The sequence below is a fragment of the Piliocolobus tephrosceles genome, unplaced genomic scaffold (genome assembly GCF_002776525.5).
Source record: "Piliocolobus tephrosceles isolate RC106 unplaced genomic scaffold, ASM277652v3 unscaffolded_40865, whole genome shotgun sequence".
Classification (NCBI taxonomy): Eukaryota; Metazoa; Chordata; class Mammalia; order Primates; family Cercopithecidae; genus Piliocolobus; species Piliocolobus tephrosceles.
Window position 1 is genome coordinate 7,353 of NW_022325271.1, and position 23,952 is coordinate 31,304.

Below are 23,952 nucleotides of genomic sequence, written 5' to 3' on the forward strand. Positions count from 1 at the left end.
CTGTGGTTCTAGCTTCTTGGGAGGCTGAGGCGGGAGGACTGCAGTGAGCCCAGGAGATTGAGGGTGCCATGAGCCACTGCATTGCAGCCTGGGTCACGGACCTGGTGGCTGGTGTAATCTACAGATAGGCAGCAGGAGACTCAACACCAGAATTTTAAAAACTTTAACAATTTATTAATCTTATTTTCCAGTAAAATATTCACATAATGTCAAAAGAATGGAATGACAGAGATATAGTCAACTACCTTTAATTAATTCCACATAAATATTTAAAATCTAAAAACCTCAGGCGATCAGGAGGAGACTGAGTAGAAATGTGATTCTTCAAATCAAGTATTGCTTTTCCCTTGTCCTGAATGCGGTCCGTCATATGACCAATAACTTGCATATGACCAAATGTTTGCCGGGCGTTTTTTAAATACGCTTTCGGTGAGCCATCGGTCACTCCAAGAAGAAGATGTTGTTGAACTGCGTTGCACAAAGTTTCTTGACCTCTTCTGCGAAAAGGACAGACAACAGTGAGGAAGGAAGAGGCACTCACTTAAAAGGTTACGTGATCTATAATTAAATTCTTCTTGGGTAAAATTAGGAATAGATATTTGATTTTGACCTTAAATCCCAGAAGACTAGGCAAGGAATTTAATTTTTTCTTTTTTTTTTTTGAGACACAGTTTTGCTCTGTCACCCAGGCTGGAGTGTACTGGTGTGATCTTGGCTCACTGCAGCCTCCACCTCCCAAGTACGTGGGACAACAGGTGCACACCACCACGCCCGGCTAATTTTTGTATTTTAGGGTAGAGACAGGGTTTCACCAGGCTGGTCTTGAACTCCTAACCTCAGGTGATCCGCCCACCTTGGCTTCCCAAAGTGCTGGGTTGCAGGCGTGAACCACTGTGCCCAGCCAAGAAATGTTAACAAGAGGGGAGAAAACCACCTAAGAAACCTACCAGGCCTCAGTAGTTCTGAGCACATAACACGGCTGCCTGGGGCCTGAGGAACCGCAAGCAAAGTGCCCAGGACACCGGGGGAGGGGGTTAGAAGCACGAGGCTGGTGCTGTCGTCATCCTGGGAGAACTGATGGAACAACAGAGAAACTCACAGCGACCCTGAGCTCCAGGCCCAGAGCCCCGCAGATGTGTCGGGATTTTGATGTTATCGAATTCAGTTTAGATCAGGCTTGCATTAACTGATGTTTCTAATGCACACAATTACTAATGCAAGTGTTAATAATAGAAAAATGTAGGCCGGGCGCAGTGGCTGAAGCCTGTAATCCCAGCACTTTGGGAGGCCGAGACGGGTGGATCACGAGGTCAGGAGATCGAGACCTTCCTGGCTAACACGGTGAAACCCCGTCTCTACTAAAAAATACAAAAAACTAGCCAGGCAAGGTGGCGGGCGCCTGTAGTCCCAGCTACTCGGGAGGCTGAGGCAGGAGAATGGTGTAAACCCGGGAGGCGGAGCTTGCAGTGAGCCGAGATCCAGCCACTGCACTCCAGCCTGGGCGGCAGAGCGAGACTCCGTCTCAAAAAAAAAAAAAGAAAAATGTAGTATGCCTGAGAAGATACAAGGGGAAAAAAGAGACGCTTACATTGAATTTAGTGTACATGTGGGGCTGTGCCCAAGGGGGCAGCTCTGCCGAGGTGAGGTCCCCTCTCTCCAGGGCAGCCGAGCTGTCAGCAGAGCAGCTGCCGGGTCACCCCATGTGGTGGGCATGGATGGCCGCGTTGGCGGGAAGGCAGGAGAAAATGCCTTATCATTCTGCCAGTGTATAGAGGGATCGCTGTAAACAGCTACATGAACCTGGCAGCTTCTCCCTAAAAAAGATACGTTTATATCACAGGATATTAAAAAAGGACACTTGGGGCTGGGCAAGGTGGCTCCTGCCTGTAATCCCAGCTCTTTGGGAGGCCGGAGGATCGCTTGAGGCCTGGAGTTTGAGTCCAGCCTGGGCAACAGAGCAAGACTCTGTCTCAAAAAAAAAAAAAAAAATTAGCGGGTTATGGTGACACATGCCTTGGTGACCCATGCCTGTGGGCTCAGCTACTCGAGAGGCTGAGGTGGGAAGACTGCTTGAGCCTAGGAGTTGGAGGCTGTGGTGAGCTATGATTGCACCACTGCACTCCAGCCTGTATGACAAAGTGAGACCCTGTCTCCAAAAAGGGGACATTTCTTACTACACAGTAAAGTTACTTTTCTTTTTTTTTTTTAGCATTGTAGAAAATCATTTTCTTTGGGCCATTGTCAAGTTTCCTGTGCCACAGGAAAGTCCTGTCAGTTTTCCAAGGAAGAGAACATGGACCAAATGTTGAGTAGAGGCACCTGCTTAGAATCTCAACAGACATTTGTTCTATTTATCATGTTTCTATTTTTTAACCAGGTTTAATACAGTGAAAAAACAACTTTTCCGTATCAGCAGCATTAAAATTCTCCTGAAACACCAAATCCTACTTACCATTTACTTCAATCAGGTTTGCATTTTTTTGATTCAAAATAACATAGAGCTCCCGCCGATCAGACTTCTTTCCAACAACCCAGTAATCACTCATGGCCTTCACGATGATCTCCTCATCCTCATCCACTCTGCAAGAGGAGTTTCAGAAGGCGCTGTTCGTTACTCATGGCTGGACTGGGAAAGCAAGCATTCCCAAACAAGAACAGGAAATGGAACGGGCGCACGTGGCATTGAAAAGGCTCAGGGAGTCCCGTGTGAGGGAACCGGTGACTAAGGGGCTCCTCAGTGCGGCGCCCATGAAGGTGGTTCAAGCTTGAACCCCATGGAAAGGGCTCTGGGTCATTTGGCTTTGAAGGGACTTTCCGTGTCTTTTTTTCTTAGAAAGGGGACACCTGGGCCGGGCGCGGTGGCTCACGCCTGTAATCCCAGCACTTAGGGAGGCCAAGACGGGCGGATCACGAGGTCAGGAGATCGAGACCATTCTGGCTAACACGGTGAAACCCCGTCTCTACTAAAATACAAAAAAAACTAGCCAGGCGTGGTGGCGGGCGCCTGTAGTCTCAGCTACCTGGGAGGCTGAGGCAGGAGAATGGCGTAAACCCGAGAGGCGGAGCTTGCAGTGAGCCGAGATCGTGCCACTGCACTCCAGCCTGGGTGACAAAGCGAGACTCCATCTCAAAAAAAAACAAAAGGGGACACCTGATTGGAGAAGTGGCTGGAATCACCTGGTGAAGTCACTGTTGATGTCACCGAGAATCTTCATTAAATCCGGGTGAACGGAAGTGAGTGACACACTGGGCGTTTTCCTCATGTGAACTGTGCTCTTCTCAGCCAGATTCATGTGGTTGAAGTAAATAAACTTAAACTGGGGTTCTTTCTCAGACCTGTACAAACATGTCACAAAGACGGTTAAACTGGGGTTCTTTCTCAGACCTGTACAAACGTCACAAAGACGGTTAAACTGGGGTTCTTTCTCAGACCTGTACAAACATGTCACAAAGACGGTAACACCCTGGATGGATATAACCAAACAATACAACTAGATTCTTTTTTAAAATTTTTTTGAGATGGAGTCTCACTGTCACCCAGGCTAGAGTGCAGTGACACAATCTCGGCTCACTGCAATCTCCACCTCCCGGGTTCAAGCGATTCTCCTGCCTCAGCCTCCTGAGGAACAGGGATTACAGGCACACGCCACCACGCCCAGCTAAGTTTTGTATTTTTAGTAGAGATGGGGTTTCACCATGTTGGCCAGGATGGTCTCGATCTCCTGACCTTGTGATCTGCCCGCCTCGGCAGGGATTACAGGCGTGAGTGCCCGCACCCGGCCCTCTTTTTCTAAACAAAGTTTCACGGGAGCATCGCCATCGCCACACGTTCATGTGTTGTCTGCTTTCCCGTCAAAATGACAGTTGAGAGTTGTAACACACAACATCTACATACAGCCCGGGACGTCTGAAATGCTTCTTATTTGGTCCTTTACTGTAAAAGGCTGCCGACCCCTGCGTTAGGAGAGTAACATCTCATTCCTCCCCCAGTGCGGGGAAGGAGCGTCCCATGGAAATTAACCTGCCTCATGACGGAAGCCTACGACAATATGTATGTAACAAAGCTTTTCCTCCTATCATCCCCAGTGGAAATCATTGTGAAACGCAGTCGCCTTTTCCACTGCAGTCTAATGAACATTTTAAATGGGATACGCCTTTTTATTTCGTAAACTGACTAGGCAATGCTATGACACTGCCTCCCAGGTCAGCGTCTGTGACCTCCTCGGGGACCTAGTGGGAAAAGCTGAGCCTCACCCCTCCCAGGGCCCCTCCCCTCCCCTCCCCTCACTGCACACCCTGGGGCCTGGGATGGAGCCTGAGCACAGCCCCGCCCCTGGGCTCAGAAGCCTCCTCTGCTTGCTTCGGGGTTAGCAGCCATGTTCTGGAGGGCTGGGGGTGCCGGAAATCCGACCTCCGGACAAGTGGGGTACTACTGAAATACTCTACATCTAGGCAAAGAAAGAACGTGGAGGATTTAGTTTCCAGGAGCATGAAAAGAAACTTCTTATAAAACCAGAATTTGTTTTCAGTAGCTCCCTAAGGCTAAGGAAAGTATAATGACAAGAAAAACTGGAAGGAGTTGCAAATTGAGTCGTCTGCATAGACAAGGAACTTAAATCGGGTGTAAGCTTCTATCATCCTCAAAACACTCTGTGCGGCCAGGCGCGGCGGCTCACGCCTGTAATCCCAGCACTTTGGGAGGCCAAGGAGGGAGGACTGCCTGAGCCCAGTAGTTTAAGACCAGCCTGGGCAACATGGCGAAACCCCGTCTCTACCAAAAAATACAAAAATTAGCCAGGCGTGGTGGCCCACACCTGTAGTCCTAGCTCTACAGCCGGGAGGCTGAGGTGGGAGGATCACTTCGAGCGTGGGAGGTCAAGGCTGCAGTGAGCCATGATTGCGCCACTGCACTCCAGCATGGGCGACAGCAGGAGACCCTGTCTCCAAAAACCCACAAAAATACCAAAAACAACACGTGACGCATTCTCTGTGGTCAGTACACTTTGTCACTTTCCATCTGTTAGTTGATAATCTGCGTGATCCAAACCAATTTAACTCACTATGCCTCCTTCACAAAGGAAAACCTGGTATTTTCACGGCCAAAGAATTCAATGATTCAGCAGTACTGTCGAGATGTAAGCTATTGGCCAGGCGCGGTGGCTCATGTCTGTAATCCCAGCACTTTGGAAGGTCAAGGTCGGTGGATCACCTGAGGTCAGGAGTTCAAGACCAGCCTGGCCAACATGGCAAAACCCCATCTCTACTAAAAATACAAAAATGAGCTGGGCGTGGTGGCACCTGCCTGTAGTCCCAGCTACTTGGGAGGCTGAGGCAGGAGAATCGCTCGAACTCAGGGGCTGGAGGTTGTAGTGAGCTTAGATCATGCCACTGCACTCTAGCCTGGATAAAAGGGTGAAACTCTGTCTCAAAAAACAAAAACAACCAAAAACCAATGAAGATGTAAGCTGTTGACAGCAGTAATCCACACCCCAAAATCTATAGGTGCTTTCACCTTTGCTCGCTTCTACACTCTCAGAGGCCCACGCTTATACAAGACCACACAGAAATAACATACGGGCCGGGCGTGGTGGCTCACGCCTGTAATCCCAACACTTCGGGAGGCTGAGGCGGGAGGATCACAAGATCAGCAGTTTGAGACCAGCCTGACCAACATGGTAAAACCCCATCTCTACAAAAATTAGCCAAGCATGACGGCATCCAGCTACTCAGGAGGCTGAGGCAGGAGAATCGCTTGAACCTGGGAGGGCAGAGGTTGCAGTGAGCCGAGATCATGCCATTGCACTCCAGCCTGGGCGACCGAGCGAGACTCCATCTCAAGGAAAACCCAAAAAAACAACATATGAACATTAAGAACATGAGCTTATGCAGAAATGCACAGCATTTTAGTAACTTCTCCAATGTGTAGAGAGCCTATTTAAAAGCAGGACTCAACTTCGCAAAGGGCTTTCCATGACCTCACTTTTCACTTTATAATAACTATTTTGTATTGAGAAAATATAGGGAAGGCCGGGTGCTGTGGCTCACAACTGTAATGCCAGCACTTTGCGAGGCTGAGGCGGGTGGATCACTTGAGGTCAGGAGTTCAAGACCAACCTGGCCAACATAGTGAAACCTTGTCTCTACTAAAAATATAAAAATTAGCCCGGCATGGTGGTACACGCCTGTAATGCCAGCTACTCGAGAGGCTGAGGCATGAGAATCGCTTGAACCTGGGAGGCGGAGGCTGCAGTGAGCTGAGATCAGGCCACTGCACACTCCAGCCTGGGCGACAGAGTGAGACTTTGTCTCAAAAGCTAGGGACCAAGAATTGAAGGACGTTTCAGTGTCTAGAGAGTTAGAGGAGGGAATCCCGCCTCTCCCACTCAGTGTAGACCCTTCAGGCTGCCACACTGAGTACCCAGGCCCAGTGCCCACATCCCAGCCAGTTTCCCCTAGACATTTTCACACGAGAGGCAAAATGCTTTCGGTCTGCGCACACCAAATCCACGCTGACTACTGCCCATGGGAACGTCACCATCGGGGCCAGTGAAATGGGATGTTCCAATCGGCGGGGAGCTGAGGGAAGGTATTTAACAGAAGACCCGGCCCCAGCTGCCATCACGGGGCAGAAAAACTCAGGTCGGCTTCCCCGGGACCCTTTCTGACAGGCCTGAATGGCACGTGTCACCGTTCTCTCGATCCCACGAGAGCACAGGACTGTTACCACCACCCACATGTGTAAGGAAAATGACGTGTGTTGTACCAGCCGCTCGATGCCTGAACGTGAACAGAAAGTCAAGTACAAACCCAGACGTCCTCTTGTTGATGTTCAACTGCTCGCAGATGTCAGAGGCCAGCACCGTGAGCTGGGGCCCGACGACGCCGTCCAGTCTTCGGCAAAAATCCAGCGTTGGCGGGATAGAGGCTGGCGAGTCATGACAAAACAAAGCGGTAAGATTCATGTGACTGTCCAATGCTCAACAACTGTATTCAAACGAAAACGTCACTGATCTGGGAAAGCAAACGATGAAACGCTCAGGCCCCTCCTGCTCCTCAAATACAGGAGAAACAGAACACGGAAAACCGGTTTGGTTTCTCTCACTGGGAAAAAGTGACTTTTTTTTCTCTCACTGGGAAGAGGTGCACCCTGTGGGGTGGTAAACGGCTGCCGACCCCAGAAACGCCTCAGAAGGTCGTATGTTTATTTAACAAACATTACATAGCACTCACGGGCCAGGTGCTGTTTGGTGCTTCACACACATGACCTCATTCAATCCTCAGAGCCCCCCGAGAGAGGTACCACTGCTGTCTCCAGCTCGCCGTCAGCAGGGCACAGAAAGATGCCCACATTCTGCTGACAAGTAGAAAAACTAGGACTTAAAAAATAGGAGCAATGGCTAGTTCAGGAGCCAGGGGGGTCCCAGATGGGGAACAGGCTCCTCTCTGTGCCTCTACACTGCTGACGACAACACATTCATCATTTAATGGGCTGGGTGTGGGGGCTCACGCCCGAAATCCCAGCACTTTGGGAGGCTAAGGTGGGGGGAATCACTTGAGCCCAGGAGTTTGATACTAGCCTGGGCAACATAGCGAGACGCTGTCTAAACAACATTAGCTGGGTGCGGCCGTGTGGGTTGGCAGCTCCCAGCGACCCAGGAGGCCCAGATGGGAAGATCACTTGAATGCAGGAGGTCGAGGCTACAGTGAGCTACGATCGTGCCACCGCGCTCCAAGAGTGAAACCCCGTCTCAAACAAAAAACCCCCAAACAACTGAAACCCCCAAAACATATCATTTAAGAATAGGACGCAGCAAAGTACAAAAAGCTTAGGCTGAAATGAGACGAAGGCGCGTACCCACCGTCGATCATAAAGCACACAGCCGCACTCATGGCCTGGGAAGAGAACAAACCTAAGGTTATGAAACGGTAGAAAAAAGGAGACTTTCAAATAATCACAATCTGTTCAAAGTCAACAGGGCCAAATCAACGGTAAAAAGATGCTTTTCAGTCAACCAGAGCCATCTGGACACCGGCTGCCCATTCTGTGATGCGAGGGGAGCGCTGTGCACCTTGTCAGGTGTGACAGTGCCTGTGGGGAGGTGACCACAGACGTCCTCATCAGAGAGCACAGGGAAGTGTCCGTGACTGACGTGAGGACTTAAAATGCTCTTGCAAACCCAACAACACAACACGGAGAGGCAACAAAACCAGAATCTTATTCACTTGTGTGATGGGGGCTTAGGGGCTCACTGTTTTCGTCTCTCTGTGTATACTCCAGAGAGAACTGGCAGAAACTGTCAATTATTCTGTGATGATTTCCACTGACACAAGTTTACAAAGACAGCAAATGGATATCATCTTGTCTCACTTTATTACAGCAAATAATTGCAGTTATTACATTAGACATAGCAACCTACAACCAGGACCACAGATAACCAAAAATGTTTAAAATTTATCGGCTGGGCGCAGTGGCTCAAGCCTGTAATCCCAGCACTTTGGGAGGCCGAGACAAGTGGATCACGAGGTCAGGAGATCAAGACCATCCTGGCTAACATGGTGAAACCCCGTCTCTACTAAAAAATACAAAAAACTAGCTAGGTGAGGTGGTGGGCGCCTGTAGTCCCAGCTACTTGGGAGGCTGAGGCAGGAGAATGACGTAAACCCGGAGGCGAGGGGAGCTTGCAGTGAGCTGAGATCCGGCCACTGCACTCCAGCCTGGGCGACAGAGCGAGACTCCGTCTCAAAAAAAAAAAATTATCAAAACAATTATGGTTAAAAAAGGCTCAATAGGCCAGGCATGGTGGCTCATGCTTGTAATCTCAGCACTTTGGGAGGCCAAGGCAGGCGGATCACGAGGTCAGGAGATCGAGACCATCCTGGCTAACACAGTGAAACCCCATCTCTACTAAAAATACAAAAAATTAGCCAGGTGTGGTGGCGGGCGCCTGTAGTCCCAGCTACTTGGGAGTCCGAGGCAGGAGAATGGCGTGAACCCGGGAGGCAGAGCTTGCAATGAGCCGAGATCCCACCACTACACTCCAGCCTGGGCAACTCCGTCTCCCAAAAAAAAAAAAAAAAAAAAAAAAAAGGCTCAACAGAATATCAAGCCTGACAATGAAAGCCACAGACTTCCTTCTCTGAGCCCTCCTCCCCGGCAACCACTTTAACCTGTTATTAGACAACGGGCTTATCCTAACTCTTTAGCATACCCTCTTTAGACATCGTATTGACTTCCTGCTCATGTCATGACGGGTGTGACCCCCATCTGCCTTCCCCCCTCCTCCTCTATGGTTTACAGCCATTCTATTTCCTCCGCTGGCCGCCTTCCACCAGCCACAGGCCTCCGCTCCTGAAATCACATTCCCACCTGCCCCAGTACCTCTTCCCACTTCTGAGAGCGAGATCCTGTCTCAGAGATGAAAGATCTCAAATCAGTGACCCGACCTTTCGTCTTAAGATCCTGGACAAAAGGAGTCAACTAAACCTAAAGCAAGTGGGGCCGGGTGCAGTGGCTCACACCTGTAATCCCAGCACTTTGGGAGGCCAAGGCGGGTGGATCACCTGAGGTCAGGAGTTTAAGACCAGCCTAACACGGTGAAACCCCGTCTCTACTAAAAGTACAAAAAAATTAGCCGGGCGTGGTGGTGTGCGCCTATAATCCCAGCTACTCAGGAGGCTGAGGCAAGAGAATTGTGTGAACCTGAGAGGCAGAGGTTGCAGTGACTGTGCCACTGCACTCCAGCCTGGGTGACAGAGCGGGACTGTTTCAAAAACCAAAAAAAAAAACAACAAAAAAACCCAAAGAAACCTAAAGCAAATGGAAGGAAATACTAAAAGATGAGAGCAGAAACAAACTCGATAGAGAAAAATCACAGAGAAAATAAATGAAACCAAAAGTTAGTTGTCTGAAAAGACCAACATCGAAAACCTTTTCCTTTTTTCTTGTGAAGATTCCAGAAGTATGAAGAACCTTCAGCTAGACTGTAGAACAAGAAACAAACAGAGAAGACTCAAATTACTAAAACCAGGAATGAAAGAGGAGACATCACTACTGACTTTACAGGAAAAATGAAGGAGTATCTGGCTTTACCTATAATACCATGAAAACCCACGTGCCGACAAATCAAATCAAATTGAAGCGGACAAATTCCTAGAAAGACACAAACTACCAAAGCTGACTCAAGAAGAAACAAAATCAAAATAAACCTCTAACACGTAAAGAGATTAACCTATTTATGCTGGAGGTTGTAAATCTTTTCTGTGAAAAATGAGACCTTAGCGATGACCTCCAGCAGGATATAAATAACTCCCACAAGCTTAGTGTTCCAATAATGGAACGCTACGCACAGTTAATTAACTTTAAAACTTCCCACAAAGAAAAGCCCAGATGCAGAGAGCTTGACTGTGAATTCTATGAAACATGTAAAGAGGAATTAACACCAGTGCTTCACTGTCTTCCAAAAAAATAGGAGGGAACACTTCCCAATACATTCTATCAGGCCAGCATTGCCCAAAGATATCACAAGAAAACAAAACTACAGGCCAATATCCATTACAGCCCAAGGCTGTACAGCACCCACTCCACTCTGGAGGGCTGGAGACTAAGGCTGGCCACACAGGCCCAGCTGTGTCTCTGTGGCCAATCCCCAATAAAAACTCTGGATCTCGAGGCTCAGGTGAGCTTCCCTGGATGGCAGCACTCCATAGAGACTGCCATACATCCTCAATGGGGAAACAGGCACTGTGCTGTCCACATGACCCCAACGGGAGAGGACAGCCGGAAGCTCACACCAGAGCGGGACTCCATCTCAAAAAAAACAAAAAACAAAAAACCAGAAACCCAAAAAACCAAACAAAACTAAAGCAAATGGAAGGACTCCTGGTCCTTCCATTGGTGGCTGCTGGGCCCTGCCCATGTGCCTCTTCCCCGGGCTGATTTTAACCTTTATTCTTCTTTCACCGTAATGAACCGCAGCTGTGCATACATTCTTCCTTATCCCTGGTTTTGCTTCCCGTGGTTTCAGTCATGTGAGGGACAGTGTAATAAAATACTGCGGTAAGGGGGAAGCAAACCACATTCTCATTACTTTTATTGCAGCATATTGTTATTGTCCAATCATGATTACTATTACTTTTCGTGAGATGGGGTCTCACTCTCTCGTCCAGGCTGGAGTATAATGGCACTATCTTGGTTCACTGCAACCTCTGCCTCCCAGGTTCAAGCGATTCTCCTGACTCAGCCTCCTGAGTAACTCGGATTACACGTGCATGCCATCATGCTTGGCTGATTTTTATATTTGTAGTAGAGGCAGGGTTTCACCATGCTGGCCAGGCTGGTCTCAAGTTCCTGGCCTCAAGTGACCTGCCTGCCTTGGCCTCCCAAAGTGCTAGGATTACAGGTGTGAGCCACTGTGCCCGGCCTTATTATTGCTATTAATCTCTTACTGTACTGAATGTATAAATTAAACATTATCACAGGCATGTACATACAGGAAAAAACACAGTATGTGAAGGGTTTGGTACTGTCCCCGGTTTCAGGTACCCACTGGGGGTTCTGGAACACTTGGCCTTTGCCTTGGGCGTACTGCTGTAGAAAGCCTTTTCTGAGTCCTGAAGTACTTCTAGCGAACTCTTACCCTAAAGGTGGTCATGGGGACTCCTAGACTTGCAGCTGGTGTCAGAAGTGAGGATGGTCTTGGAGACTCATGAACTTTGCAACTAGAAATCACTAAATTGTACATTTTAAGTATACAAGGGTGAGTTGTATGGTACGTGCATTGTATCTCAAAGTCATTAAGAAAAAGATAAGGGCCCTTGAACACAGCCACAATCCCATTATCACATGCCAAATTATATCTATAGATTGACTCTAAAAACACAAATGCAATCAACAAGCATATTACACACCAGGCTTATGGAGATTTCAGAGTCATTACCTGGGTCATTCAAAGGGGAATGATTGTTTTCTTGAGATGGGGTCTCGAATTTTCGCCTGATCCACAAATGGACATTCTTCCAATTCCTGCTCTAAGTTACACCTCCAACATTTTGGTTTGCTTTTTCGACCACATCTTTCTGTAGGCTCTTCCTGGAATCTCCCCTTCCCTGCCTCTGTCGCAGCTCAACTTTGACTCTCTCAAGCACGCCATGTGATGAACAAAACATCTTTTTATTTTGGCGGCTTGAACCCTGGAGCCCTCCCTCCTCCTGCTCGGTCACGGAGGTGCTGGAGGTGGGGTGTCGCCAACAGACCTTAAGAGCCTGATCACCCCAAGATTTCCTTGTACCGTCTCATGCGTGAGAACTACTGCTCTGGATCCCAACTGTTCTTTCCCGGTTTGTTCACTTATTCTGCTGACGGGTGACCCTGTGTGACACCCTGAGGAAGGGTGCATGAGGGTCAACTTTTTGAGGCTTTTCCTATTTAACGTGGTTTTTTTTTTCTTTTTGAGACAGAGTCTTGCTCTGTTGCCCAGACTGGAGTGCAGTGGTGTAATCTCAGCTCACTGCAACCTCTGCCTCCCGGGTACAAGTGATTCTCCTGCCTCAGCCTCCAGAGTAGCTGGGATTACAGGCGTGTGCCACCACGCCTGGCTAATTTTTTGTATTTTTAGTAGAGACAGGGTTTTCCCATGTTGGCCAGGCTGATCTCGAACTCCAGACCTCAGGTGATCCACCTACCTCGGCCTCCCAAAGTGTTGGGATTACAGGCGTGAGCCACCGTGCCTGGGCTAATGTCTTTTGTCTCATCTGTGGTTGACAGCTTGGCGTGGCAAAGAACTCTGTGCTCAAATTCATCTTCTCTCAGAACTCTGAGTCTCTTCCACTGTCACATAATATCTGGTGCTGGATATGAAACTGTTGATGCCAGTTTCCTTATTTTTGAGACAGGGTTTCACTCTGTCACCCAGGCTAGAATGCAGTGGTGTGATCATAGCTCACTGCAGCCTCCAACTCTTGGGCTCAAGTGGTTCTCCTGCCTCAGCCTCCTGAGTAGCTGGACTACAGACGAGCACTACCATGCCTGGCTATTTTTAAACATTTTTCTGTCAACACAGGGTCTTACTATGTTGCCCAGGCTGGCCTCTAACTCCTGGCCTCAAGTGATCCACCTTGGCCTCCCAAAGTGCTGGGACTGCACCTGGCCCATTTCCATTTTATATTAATAGATACAACTCTTCTAATCAGTGGATATTAATTTTTTAAAGTTCTTATCTGTCCTTGGAATCATTTTTGTTTCTTTCGAGACCTCCAGTTTTGTTTTCACAGCCATAGTTAACAATGAGGGAACGCGAAGGCTCCCCAGGCTTCACTCAGAGTAGGATGAAGGTCTCAGTTCCGCCTGGGAGACAGAAATGCCAGAATGAGCAGGGCCTCACTCTCAGGGGCAGACATCCACGTTAGCCACTCGGGGTCTCTTCAGACTGTCTCCTTTCTTTAAACAGACCCTCACTTGTCACCCAGGGATGGATGCTCAGCCGCGGGCCTATCTGTGCAAGGATGGGGGAAGGGGAGGCTGACTGGCCTCTCTGCCACACTTCACTTCACTTCCCCACCTTTCCAGGCCCAGTCCCCACTCTGACAACTCAGGTGACCCCTCCTCCAAGTCAGGAGCTTCTCTGGGCTTCCGCAGGGCTGTGGGTCCTTTGCCTTAGCACAGGGTTGCCACTCATATTCCAGGCCTGTTCCGGCACCGCCCTCCATCAGGCGTGGCTGACAAGTCCCGTCTACCTTCCAGAGAGGGACAGGACTCCCTCATCCTGACACACCCCGCTCCTTCCTGTTCCCCGGCAGCATCATTTCTGAGCCTTTATGAATGAAAACTTCTCCGCAGCCTCAGGCAGGAAAGAAGAGAAGCACCTACGCATGCTCTGACTTCTTTCTTGAACGAAAAACTGCCTTTAATTGGAAACACAACCTGAGTACATATCCTTACAAGATGATGTCCTGACAAAAACAAAATACGATCCTTATGGAATTAGCAAGCCCATAGCCTTAAAATCAGAGCAAAAGCAACATGCACAGACACGTGGCCACGGCCCCCATCCGGAGCCATTTCGAGAACAGGCAGCACCAACCTCTGACAGCCTTTGGTTTGAGAGCACGTGGGACTTCACACGTTTATGAATCACCATCTTAAACAGTTCCTCTTTCACTAATAACAAAACTGTTTAAAAGGAGCTAAAAATAAACTTATTACTCCGGAAGAACACCCATTTTGAGTTTTACCATAATCGGAACTTCCAACATCTTTTCCAAGAAACATTTAAGAGGTTTGCATACACACTCATGTACACGTGCAAGAAAGACCGACTTCAGTATTAATCAGTAACGCTGGAGGGAAAAAAGTTGTTACCTTATAAACAATTAAATGGAGCTCTTCATAAGTGTCATCTGTATTTACAAAAATTTTGGGGAATCTGCATTTTGCATCTGGATCATTAAGGTTCAAGGGTCCGGTAAGAAATCTTAAAAGCAAGAACAGACATGACTTGATTCAATGAGGTGAATGAGAATCAGGAATCTAGAAACAGAACACACTCCTACTTAATATTCACCAGTTGCTTTCGATGCCAGGTGCTATTTGGATAACACCGTATCAGAATATGCTGGCCGGGCAAGGTGGCTCATGCCTATAATCCCAGCACTTTGGGAGGCAGAGGTGGGTGGATCACCTGAAGTCAGGAGTTCAAGACCAGCCTGGCCAACACGGCAAAGCCTCGTCTCTACTAAAAATACAAAAATTAGCTGGGCGTGGTGGTGGGCACTTGCAATCCCAGCCACTCGAGAGGCTGAGGCAGGGGAATTGCTTGAACCCGGGAGGCGGAGTCCGCAGTGAGCTGAGGTCGTGCCACTGCACTCCACACTCCAGACTGGGCGACAGACACTCCATTGAAAAAACAAAAACAAAAACAAAAAACAGGATATGCTAAAGTAAGTTTTAACTCATTGGAAACAATAAACTTTCCTTTGTTGATTACTGTCAATCAGATGGCACAAAGATATTTCAATGTCCATATTATCTTTATCAAAAAAATAATAGGCCAGGCATGGTGGCTCACACCTGTAATCCCAGCACTTTGGGAGGCCAAGGCAGGTAGATCACTTGAAGTCAGGAGTTCAAGACCAGCCTGGCCAACATGATGAAACCGTGTCTCTACTAAAAATACAAAATGAATTAGCCAGGCACAGTGGCTTGGGCCTGTGGTTCCAGCTACTGGGGAGGCTGAGGCATAAGAATTGCTTGAGCCTGGGAGGCAGAGGTTGCAGTGAGCCGAGATCTTGCCACTGCACTCCAGCCTGGGTAACAGAGCCAGACTCTGAGTCAAAAAAAAAAAAAAAAAAAAGGAAAAGAAGGAAAACCCAGTATCATAAATCAAAGAACAGAAGTCCTACCTTCCATAGTGCTGAAGATTTCCTGGCATTTCTGCTCTTATTGGAGAATCCCTTCCTGCTAACTGCAAATAAATTTAGGGTTCAGAATGACTTATCAGACTTTTTATTTATTTTCCAAGCTTTGAAAAACAGCATTCATTATCTACTAAGTTAGTTCCATGCCATTTGTCTTTTTCTTTTAGAGACAGGATCTTGTTCTGTTGCCCAGGCTGGAATGCAGTGCGGCATGATAATGACTCACTGTAGCCTTGAACTCCTGAGCTCAAGCAATCCTCCCACCTCAGCCTCCTGATATAGGCATGTGTGAGCACACCTGGCTACGTTTTAAATTTTTGCCCAGGTGAGGGGGCTCACGCCTATAATCCCAGCACATTGGGAGGCCGAGGCAGGCAGATTACTTGAGCCCAGGAGTTTGAGACCAGCCTGGGCAACATGGCAAGATCCCATGTCTACAAAAAAAAAATTAGCCAGGTGTGGTGCATACACCTGTAGTCTCAGCTACTTGGGAGGTTGAGGCGGGAGGACCACTTGAGCCCAGGAGTTTGAGACCAGACGAGGCAACGCAGTGAGACCTTGTCTCTAAAAAAAAAAAAAAAAAAAATTGAGAGAGGGAGGACAAGAGAGAGGGAACGAACAAGCGGAGAGAGTGAGTTCAACCGAGCCAAATGATTTTTGTGTGTTAAGCTCTGAAAATACTTTCAGGACAACACAGCGATATCATTTACAAGTTCTCTGCAGAAAACCGGGAAATTCAGTACTACAGTAGAAAGCCAGGTAGGCACTAAAACATCTACTGAAAATTCGGTCTCATGTTGATAGAGGAGAAGACGACACAGGTCAACTGTTTTAAAGATCACTGGCATTTTAAAGGTTCCTAGAACCCGATCTAAAATCCAATTTTTCGGCCAGGAGTGGCAGCTCACGCCTGTAATCACAGCACTTGGGGAGGCTGAGAAGGGTCAATCACCTGAGATCAGGAGTTCGAGCCCAGCCTAGCCAAGATGGTGAAACCCCCGTCTCTACTAAAAATACAAAAATTAGCTGAGCATGGTGGCGGACGCCTGTAATCTCAGCTACTGGGGAGCCTGAGGCAGGAGAATTGTTTGAATCCAGGAGGTGGAAGTTGCAAGTGAGCTGAGATTGCACCATTGCACTCCAGCCTGGGCGACAAGAACAAAACTCTCTCAATAAATAAATAAAACATACAAATTAAAAGTAAAATAAAATCCAATTTTTCCTCTACTCAATGACTCACTCCTCTTAAAAACATGCTTTCTGGACTGGGGGCGGTGGCTAATGCCTGTAATCCCAGCACTTTGGGAGGGCCAAGGTGGGCAGATCACGAGGTCAGGAGTTCGAGACCAGCCTGGCCAACGTAGTGAAACCCGTCTCTACTAAAATTACAAAAAAACTAGCTGGGCGTGGTGGCGAGCGCCTGTAATCCCAGCTACTTGTGAGGCTGAGGCAAGGAGAATCGCTTGAACCTCTCCACCCCGGGCAAAAGTTCGAGACTCCGTCTCAAAAAAACAAACAAAAACACACAGAAAAAACCAACACACACACATATGAAACGATGCTTTCTGCATCACATCGGAATGTCACACACTGGAGAAGAGCTGCGTGTGGTTTTCCGTGCTAATTGATACACAATGACATCAATATCACACTAAGAAAACATATACATCAGCAATGATCAGAAATGCTTAGGCACCACATCGTACTCCACCCGCCCTCTCTGTGCCCTGGATGTGAGTAAGTGTGTGCAGCTGTGGTCCCCGTCATACCTCGGGCTCGATGTGCCTTGGAAAAAGGGAAGTGGTAAGGTATTTGTACAAAATTCTCATGTCGTCTTGTTCTAATCCACTCCTGGAACATCAGAAAAGCACTGGGTTAAACGTTTTGGAATTGTCTTCTGTCTTTCCACTGCTGTGATAAAGCTCATTTTAAAAAAAAAAATTTTTTTTTCAAGTCATTTTTAGCGACACAGAATAAATTCTAACTTTTTAAAGTCTAAAGCTACATAAAACCCAAAACAATCTAATGAGTTTCCTTTTTCCTAAACATAATTCTTAGCACTGAGGTAAATCTGAATTTACGTGGTATACTTTGTCAAACTTTTCCAAAGAAATTTAAGCCCTGGATAAAGCTCATTTTTTATTAAAAAAAAAAAAAAAAAAAAACTTCGAGACAACGTCTTGCTCTGTCACCCAGGCCGGGTGCAGTGGTGTGATCACGGCTCACTGCAGCCTCGGCCTCCAGGACTCAAGCGGTCCTCCCATCTCAGCCTCCAGACTAGCTGGGACTACAGGCGTGCACCACCATGCCCAGCTAATTTTTCTACTTTATCTAGAGATAGGGGTCTTGCTATGTCACCAGGTTGGTTTCAAACTCCTGGACTCAAGCAGTGCTCCTGCCTCAGCCTCCTAAAGTGCTGGGATTACATATGTGAGCCACTGTGCCTGGCCTCATCTTTTTTCGCTTTTCAAGAGACGAGTCTTGTCTGTTGCCCAGGCTGAATTACAGTGGTGTGACCACAGCTCGCTGCAGCCTCCGATTCCTAGGCTCAAGCGAACCTCCCACCTCAGCGTCCTGAGTAGCTGGGACTATGGGTGCTTTTTTCTTTAACATTGTATCAAGAGGCTCACCTCCTGACTGCCAAGTTCAGGAAGGCGAAGAGTTAAACTGGAGTCCAGGCACTGGAACTTCATCCCCACCTGCAAAAGGCTACTCCTATGTAGTCTTGTATTTCACAAGCCATTTGAGATAAAAAGTCACAAGGGATCGGACTCTCTGGTTGAATTCCATGTAGGATTATGCAGGAAACCTCCAAAGCCACAGTTTCATTTTAGGAGCAGATGTCTCTTAGCTTCCTGGGTTATAGGGTAACCCCACATTCTCTCCCCAGCCCCCTGGGAAAATATGGGTGTGCTGTAGACAGGGAACCTGATCCTAGGTCTCAGAAATGTACATGGATTTTAATTCTCTGGATCGCGGTGTAGAAAAACAAGAGGAGGAGAAAAACAAGCTTTCAGGTAAACCATCTGATCTGAAATGAGGCAGGAAGGAACAGCACATGGAAAAAGCACAGAGAAACTAGCAGGCATCAGACTCTGGAATCGGTTTTTTAAAAGAGAGACAGACAGACAGTGAGGCTGGATCTGGGGGTTTTCTATTCAAGATCACTGAAATATCCTGAAAGTGGCCAGGCGCGGTGGCTCACACCTATAATCCCAGCAGGTTTTGGGAGGCCAACGTGTGCAGATCACCTGAGGTCAGGAGTTCAACACCAGCCTGGCCAACATGGCGAAACACTGGCTATACTAAAAAATACAATATTTTGCTAGGACTGATAGCACGCGTCTCTAATCCCAGCTACTTGGGAGACTGAGGCATGAGAATCGCTTGAACCTGGGAGGCAGAGGTTGAAGTGAGCTGAGATCACACCATGGCACTCTAGCCTGGGCGACCGAGCAAGTGAGACTCTGTCTCAAAAAAGAAAATCAAAACAATATACTAAGTAAATACATAAGGGTAATATTTACTCTGCTTGCGAAAAATTCTTTTATTTCCCCCTTTTTGGTGGAGACAGAGCCTCATTATATTGTCCAGGCTGAGACAATATAATGACAATATAATGTCCAGGCTGAGACAACACAGCCTCATTATATTGTCCAGGCTGCTCTCCAAGCAACTCCTGGCTCAAGCGATCTTTCTGCCTTCTCCTCCCCAGTAGCTGGGACTATAGATACGTGCCACCACACCTGGTTTAAAAGTCTTTCTTGGCATTTAAATATAACAGCTTTGGAATAAGCAATTCCGTCAAAACGTGTTTTTTTCTTAGACGGGGTCTTGCTCTGTCACTCAGGCTGGAGTACAGTGGTGCTATCATAGCTCACTGCAACCTCAAACTTCCGGGCTCAAGTGATTCTCCGGCCTCAACCCCTGTAGTCTCTGTAGCTGGGACTGTCAAGTGCGCACCACAGTGCCCAGCTGATTTTTTTTTTTTTTTTTTTTTTGCATTTTTTGTAGAGATATAGTCTATGTTGCCCAGGATTCTCTTGAACTCCTGGTCTCAGGTGATCCTCCTGCCTCAGCCTCCCAAAGTGCTGGGATGACAGGTGGAAGCGATCGCGCCTGGAGTAACATGCTGTTTTTCTTGAAGGTTCTTTTTGTTGCTACTTCCTGGGACTGACCTTTCCCCCACGAGCACACCAGAGGTGACAACAGAACAGTTCTATGCAGCCACCAGAGCTGTGCCCTACTCAACCCCTCGGATGCTATTCCAAGACGACGATGCCAACAGGATCCCCGAAGCTGGGCACCAGATTGTCCTGTGACTCCAGGCTTCCAAGGACCAACCCTGCTGGTCACTCTCGCTCCAGGGTCTCCCAGAATGAGCTCCTGGAGGACCCTCTGCTCTTTCATTCTTCCTCACTCTCAGGAGTTTGCACCCTGAGAGTGCAAACTCTCAGGCAGGGCTTGTGTTCCGTCCCAGAGATCAGAATCTCAGCTACTTTTCTCTTTTTGGTAGAGTCAAGGCCATGGGCCACTGCTGCTGGATTCTGGCTTGTCACACTACACCTCCCTACCACCGTGGATGCATGTAACTTGCAAGTGCCTCCTGTCATTTTCATCTGGGGAGGAGCCACTCCCTCTGCAGAAGCACAACTATCCTCCCATCTCCTGCATTTCACAGCAGTATTTCACTTTACTAACATCGTGTGTGTATCACAGAAAGCAACTACAGCAGAGTCAGTACAGTGGAAGGTTGCCTCATAAACAATATGTCCAATCAAAAAGTAGGTGGAGGCCGGGCACGGTGACTCACGCCTGTAATGCCAGCACTTTGGGAGGCCGAGGCAGGCCAATCACTTGAGGTCCGGAGTTCAAGACCAGCCTGACCAACATGGTGAAACCCCATCTCTACAATTAACTGGGTATTGTGGTATGCACGTAATCCCAGCTACTCGGGATGCTGAGGCAGGAGAATTGCTTGAACCCAGAAAGCAGGGGTTGCAGCAAGCCAAGATCATGCCACTGCACTCCAGCCTGGGCAACAGAAAGCGACTCCATCTCAAAAAAAAAAAAAAAACAGGAGGTGGGTTTTCACCAGAAATTTGTGTTGTCCTCCTAGGAGGTAACAAAGTTCATGTGGAAATCCACCAAGTTGTTTATCAACTGGAATCAGATTTTTGTTTTTTTGTTGTTGTTGTTGAGACGGAGTCTCGCTCTATCGCCCAGGCTGGAGTGCAGTGGCACCATCTCGGCTCACTGCAACCTCCGCCTCCCGGGCTCACGCCATTCTCCTGCCTCAGCCTCCCGAGCAGCTGGGACTACAGGCGCCCGCCACCTCGCCCAGCTAATTTTTTTGTATTTTTAGTAGAGAACATCACCATGTTCGCCAGGATGGTCTCGATCTACCTCGTGATCCGCCCGCCTCGGCCTCCCAAAGTGCTGGGATTACAGGCGTGAGCCACCACGCCCGGCCTCAAATTTCTTTACAGTAACTTGTTTCTCTTCTTAAAATGGAGCTACAAGATTTTGGCAGGGAAGGTAAATTTCAGGGGAACTAGTTTGGCCTTTTCTATTAGCTGAACTCATGCTATAGTAGTAAAATATGGCCACGCCCCTAATTAAGAAACTGGGCTAGGCCAGGTGCAGGGGCTCATACCTGTAATCAAGGCACTTTGGGTGGCCAATCCAGGCAAATCATCTGAGGTCAGGAGTTTAAGACCAGCCTGGCCAACATGGTGAAACCCCATCTCTACTAAAAATACAAAACAGCTGGGCATGGTGGTATGTGCCTGTAATCCCAGCTACTCAGGAGGCTGAGGAAGGAGAATCGCTTGAACCCAGGAGGTGGAGGTTGCAGTGAGCCAAGCAAGATCGTGCCATTGTACTCCAGCCTGGGCAAGAGAGTGAGACTCTGTCTCAAAAAAAAAAAAAAAGAAAAAGAAAAGAAAGTGGGCTATAGTCAATGGGAACATAAAACCTGAGGGTCCTGGAACAGCTGCGGGAGGGCCGGCCACTCCCTGCTATGCCTCCATGGCTTCTGTCCACCTACTCTAGGCCAAAAGTGCACGGCCTCGGTTGCCACCCAGCTCTGAGGGGTCACGTATGCTGGGCAGTCTTGTGACCACCTTGTTCCTACTGCAGGACACAAACAGTTTGACGATAGCAGGTAATTTCCTGGTTTGTATAACACTTTGGATTTCTTGGATTTCAAAAAAGAAATCTAGCTTCTTTAAAAGAAAGCAGGTGCAGTGGCTCATACCTGTAATCCCAGCACTTTGGGAAGCTGAGGCAGGTGCATCGCTTGAGGCCAGGAGCTTGAGACCAGCCCGGCCAACACAATAACCCTGTCTCTATAAGAAAAAAAAAAAAAAAAGCTACAAAATTTCCACTTCTCACATTTGTCATTTTGGAAAAAACTCCAAAAGAAAAATAGGATTCTAAACCTTACTTGATAGGAACATTTTCTCTTTTTTTTTTTTTTGGAGACTGAGTCTCCCTCTGTTGCCAGGCTGGAGTAGTGGCGCTATCTTGGCTCACTGCAACCTCCGCCTCTCAGGTTCAAGCGATTCTCCTGCCTCAGCCTCCCGAGTAGCTGGGACTACAGGCATGAGCCAACACGCCCAGCTAAGTTTTGTATTTTGGGTAGAGACGGGGTTTCCCCATGTTGGCCAGGCTGGTCTCAAACTCCTGACCTCAAGTGATCTGCCCGACTCAGCCTCCCAAAGTACTAAGATTATAGGCGTGAGCTGCTGCGCCCAGCCTTACATCTTTCATGCAACCAGTTTTAAACTCCTCTGTGTGGAAATTTTAACCCAAATCACCCTAGTTCTGCTTTAAATAATCACTGCTTTATTTTGACAATATCTATGAAGATGCTTCCTACCCAGCCTCCCCCTGCAAGTTCCTGTTTGACAACCTGCCATCAATCCAGTCATTGCTGTTTTCATTATCTCCATTTCTTCTTTCAATACCACGCCTCGGGGTGTACCTACCAGATGAGCTGATCGTTATAGAGAAACGCAGTGTATTTGACTATATTCAGGCTTTCCTCCATTCTATTAATAAAGGATTGGATTTTCAAATAAGTCATTTTATCCAACGGGAAGAAGCTGATTCCACCAAAAATGTCAAGTAGGTCACATGACTGCAAATGTAGCGTTTGCAAATACTGTGGAAAAAAAGGCATAAAATTTAGTAAGAGTACACCGAATATAATGCTCCTTGATAACTGAGAATAATCTTATGTCAGACTCGTATTTATGCTGCAATTACACACTAGCAAACAGCACAATAATGAGGCCATGGCGAAGACATGGGTAACCGAGTGTGAACTCGGTACCAATTCCAAGATACACAGTTCAAACATATCTAGTTAATGTTTATTCAGTATTGTGTTTTACCTCTTTTTAAAGGTAAATTTTTTTTTTTTTTTTTGAGACGCAGTCTTGCTCTGTCACCCAGGCTGGAGTGCAATGGCGCAATCTTGGCTCACTGCAAGCTCCGCCTCCCAGGTTCATGTCATTCTCCTGCCTCAGCCTCCCAAGTAGCTGAGACTACAGGCACCTGCTACCACGCCTGGCTAATTTTTTGTATTTTTTAGTAGAGACAGGGTTTCACCATGTTGGCCAGGATGGTCTCGATCTCCTGACCTCGTGATCCACCCGCCTCGGCCTCCCGAAGTGCTGGGATTACAGGCGTGAGCCACCGCGCCCGGCCCAAAATTTTTTTGGTCTTTTTTGGGTATAGACAGGGTCTTGCTATGTTGCCCAGGCTGGTCTTGAACTTCCAGCCTCTGTGATTCTCATGTCTAGGTGTCCCAAAGCACTGGGAATACAGGCATGAGCCACTGTGCCCAGCTAGGACTTTAAAGTATTTAATTCTTGGCCAGGTGCGGTGGCTCACGCCTGTAATCCCAGCACTTTGGGAGGCCAAGGCAGGCAGATCACTCGAGGTCAGGAGTTTGAGAACAGCCTGGCCAACATGGCAAAACCCCATCTCTACTAAAGATACAAAATTAGCCGGGCGTGGTAGCCTGTAATCCCAACTACTTGGGAGGCTGAGACAGGAGAATCACTTGAACTTGGGAGATGAAGGTTGCAGTGAGCCAAGATCACACACTGCACTCCAGCCTGGGTGACAAGAGTGAAACTGTCTCAAAAAAAAAAAAAAAAAAAAGGTATTTAATTCCTTATAGTAGTGCCCTTCAAATTAGATTAACCTAATGAGGGATCTATCCATTAATACTACAGACAGTGCCATCTTTCTTTCCCCCGCCGCTGCACTCCTGCTCTGTTGCCCAGGATGGAGTGCAGTGGTGTGATCTCGGCTCACTGCAACCTCTGTCTCCTGGGTTCAAGCGATTCTCCTGCCTCAGCCTCCAGAACAGCTAGGATGACAGGCATGCGCCACCACAGCCAGCTAGTTTTTATGTATTTTTAGTAGAGGCGAGGGTTCACCATGTTGGCCAGACTGGTCTTGAACTCATGACCTCATGATCTGCCTGCCTCGGCTTCCCAAAGTGCTGGGATTACAGGCGTGAGC

At 47.9% G+C, this 23,952-nt stretch overlaps 1 protein-coding gene across 1 annotated transcript; it reads right to left on the reverse strand.

Moving 5' to 3' along the window:
- Positions 1-152: 152 nt before the first annotated feature.
- Positions 153-22,612, reverse strand: LOC113223326 (vacuolar fusion protein CCZ1 homolog B). The gene is made up of 9 exons (XM_026452801.1): positions 22,404-22,612; positions 17,181-17,262; positions 15,397-15,458; positions 14,357-14,468; positions 7,860-7,893; positions 6,808-6,925; positions 3,178-3,336; positions 2,453-2,580; positions 153-497 (listed from the first exon to the last, which is right to left on the reverse strand). The coding sequence occupies exons 1-9, from the start codon at positions 22,595-22,597 to the stop codon at positions 442-444; spliced, it is 945 nt and encodes a 314-aa protein (XP_026308586.1). The 5' UTR covers positions 22,598-22,612; the 3' UTR covers positions 153-441.
- Positions 22,613-23,952: the final 1,340 nt, after the last annotated feature.

What these genes read in the sequence shown, in the direction of transcription:
- LOC113223326 (XM_026452801.1), bottom strand. Translation starts at nt 22,597, where the DNA reads ATGCCTTTTTTTCCACAGTATTTGCAAACGCTACATTTGCAGTCATGT. An exon ending in TATAACGATCAGCTCATCTG is followed by an intron (nt 17,263 to 22,403) that starts GTAGGTACACCC and finishes CTGATGTTCCAG; the next exon opens with GAGTGGATTAGAACAAGACG. An exon ending in ATCAACAAGAGGACGTCTGG is followed by an intron (nt 3,337 to 6,807) that starts GTTTGTACTTGA and finishes ATGTTTGTACAG; the next exon opens with GTCTGAGAAAGAACCCCAGT.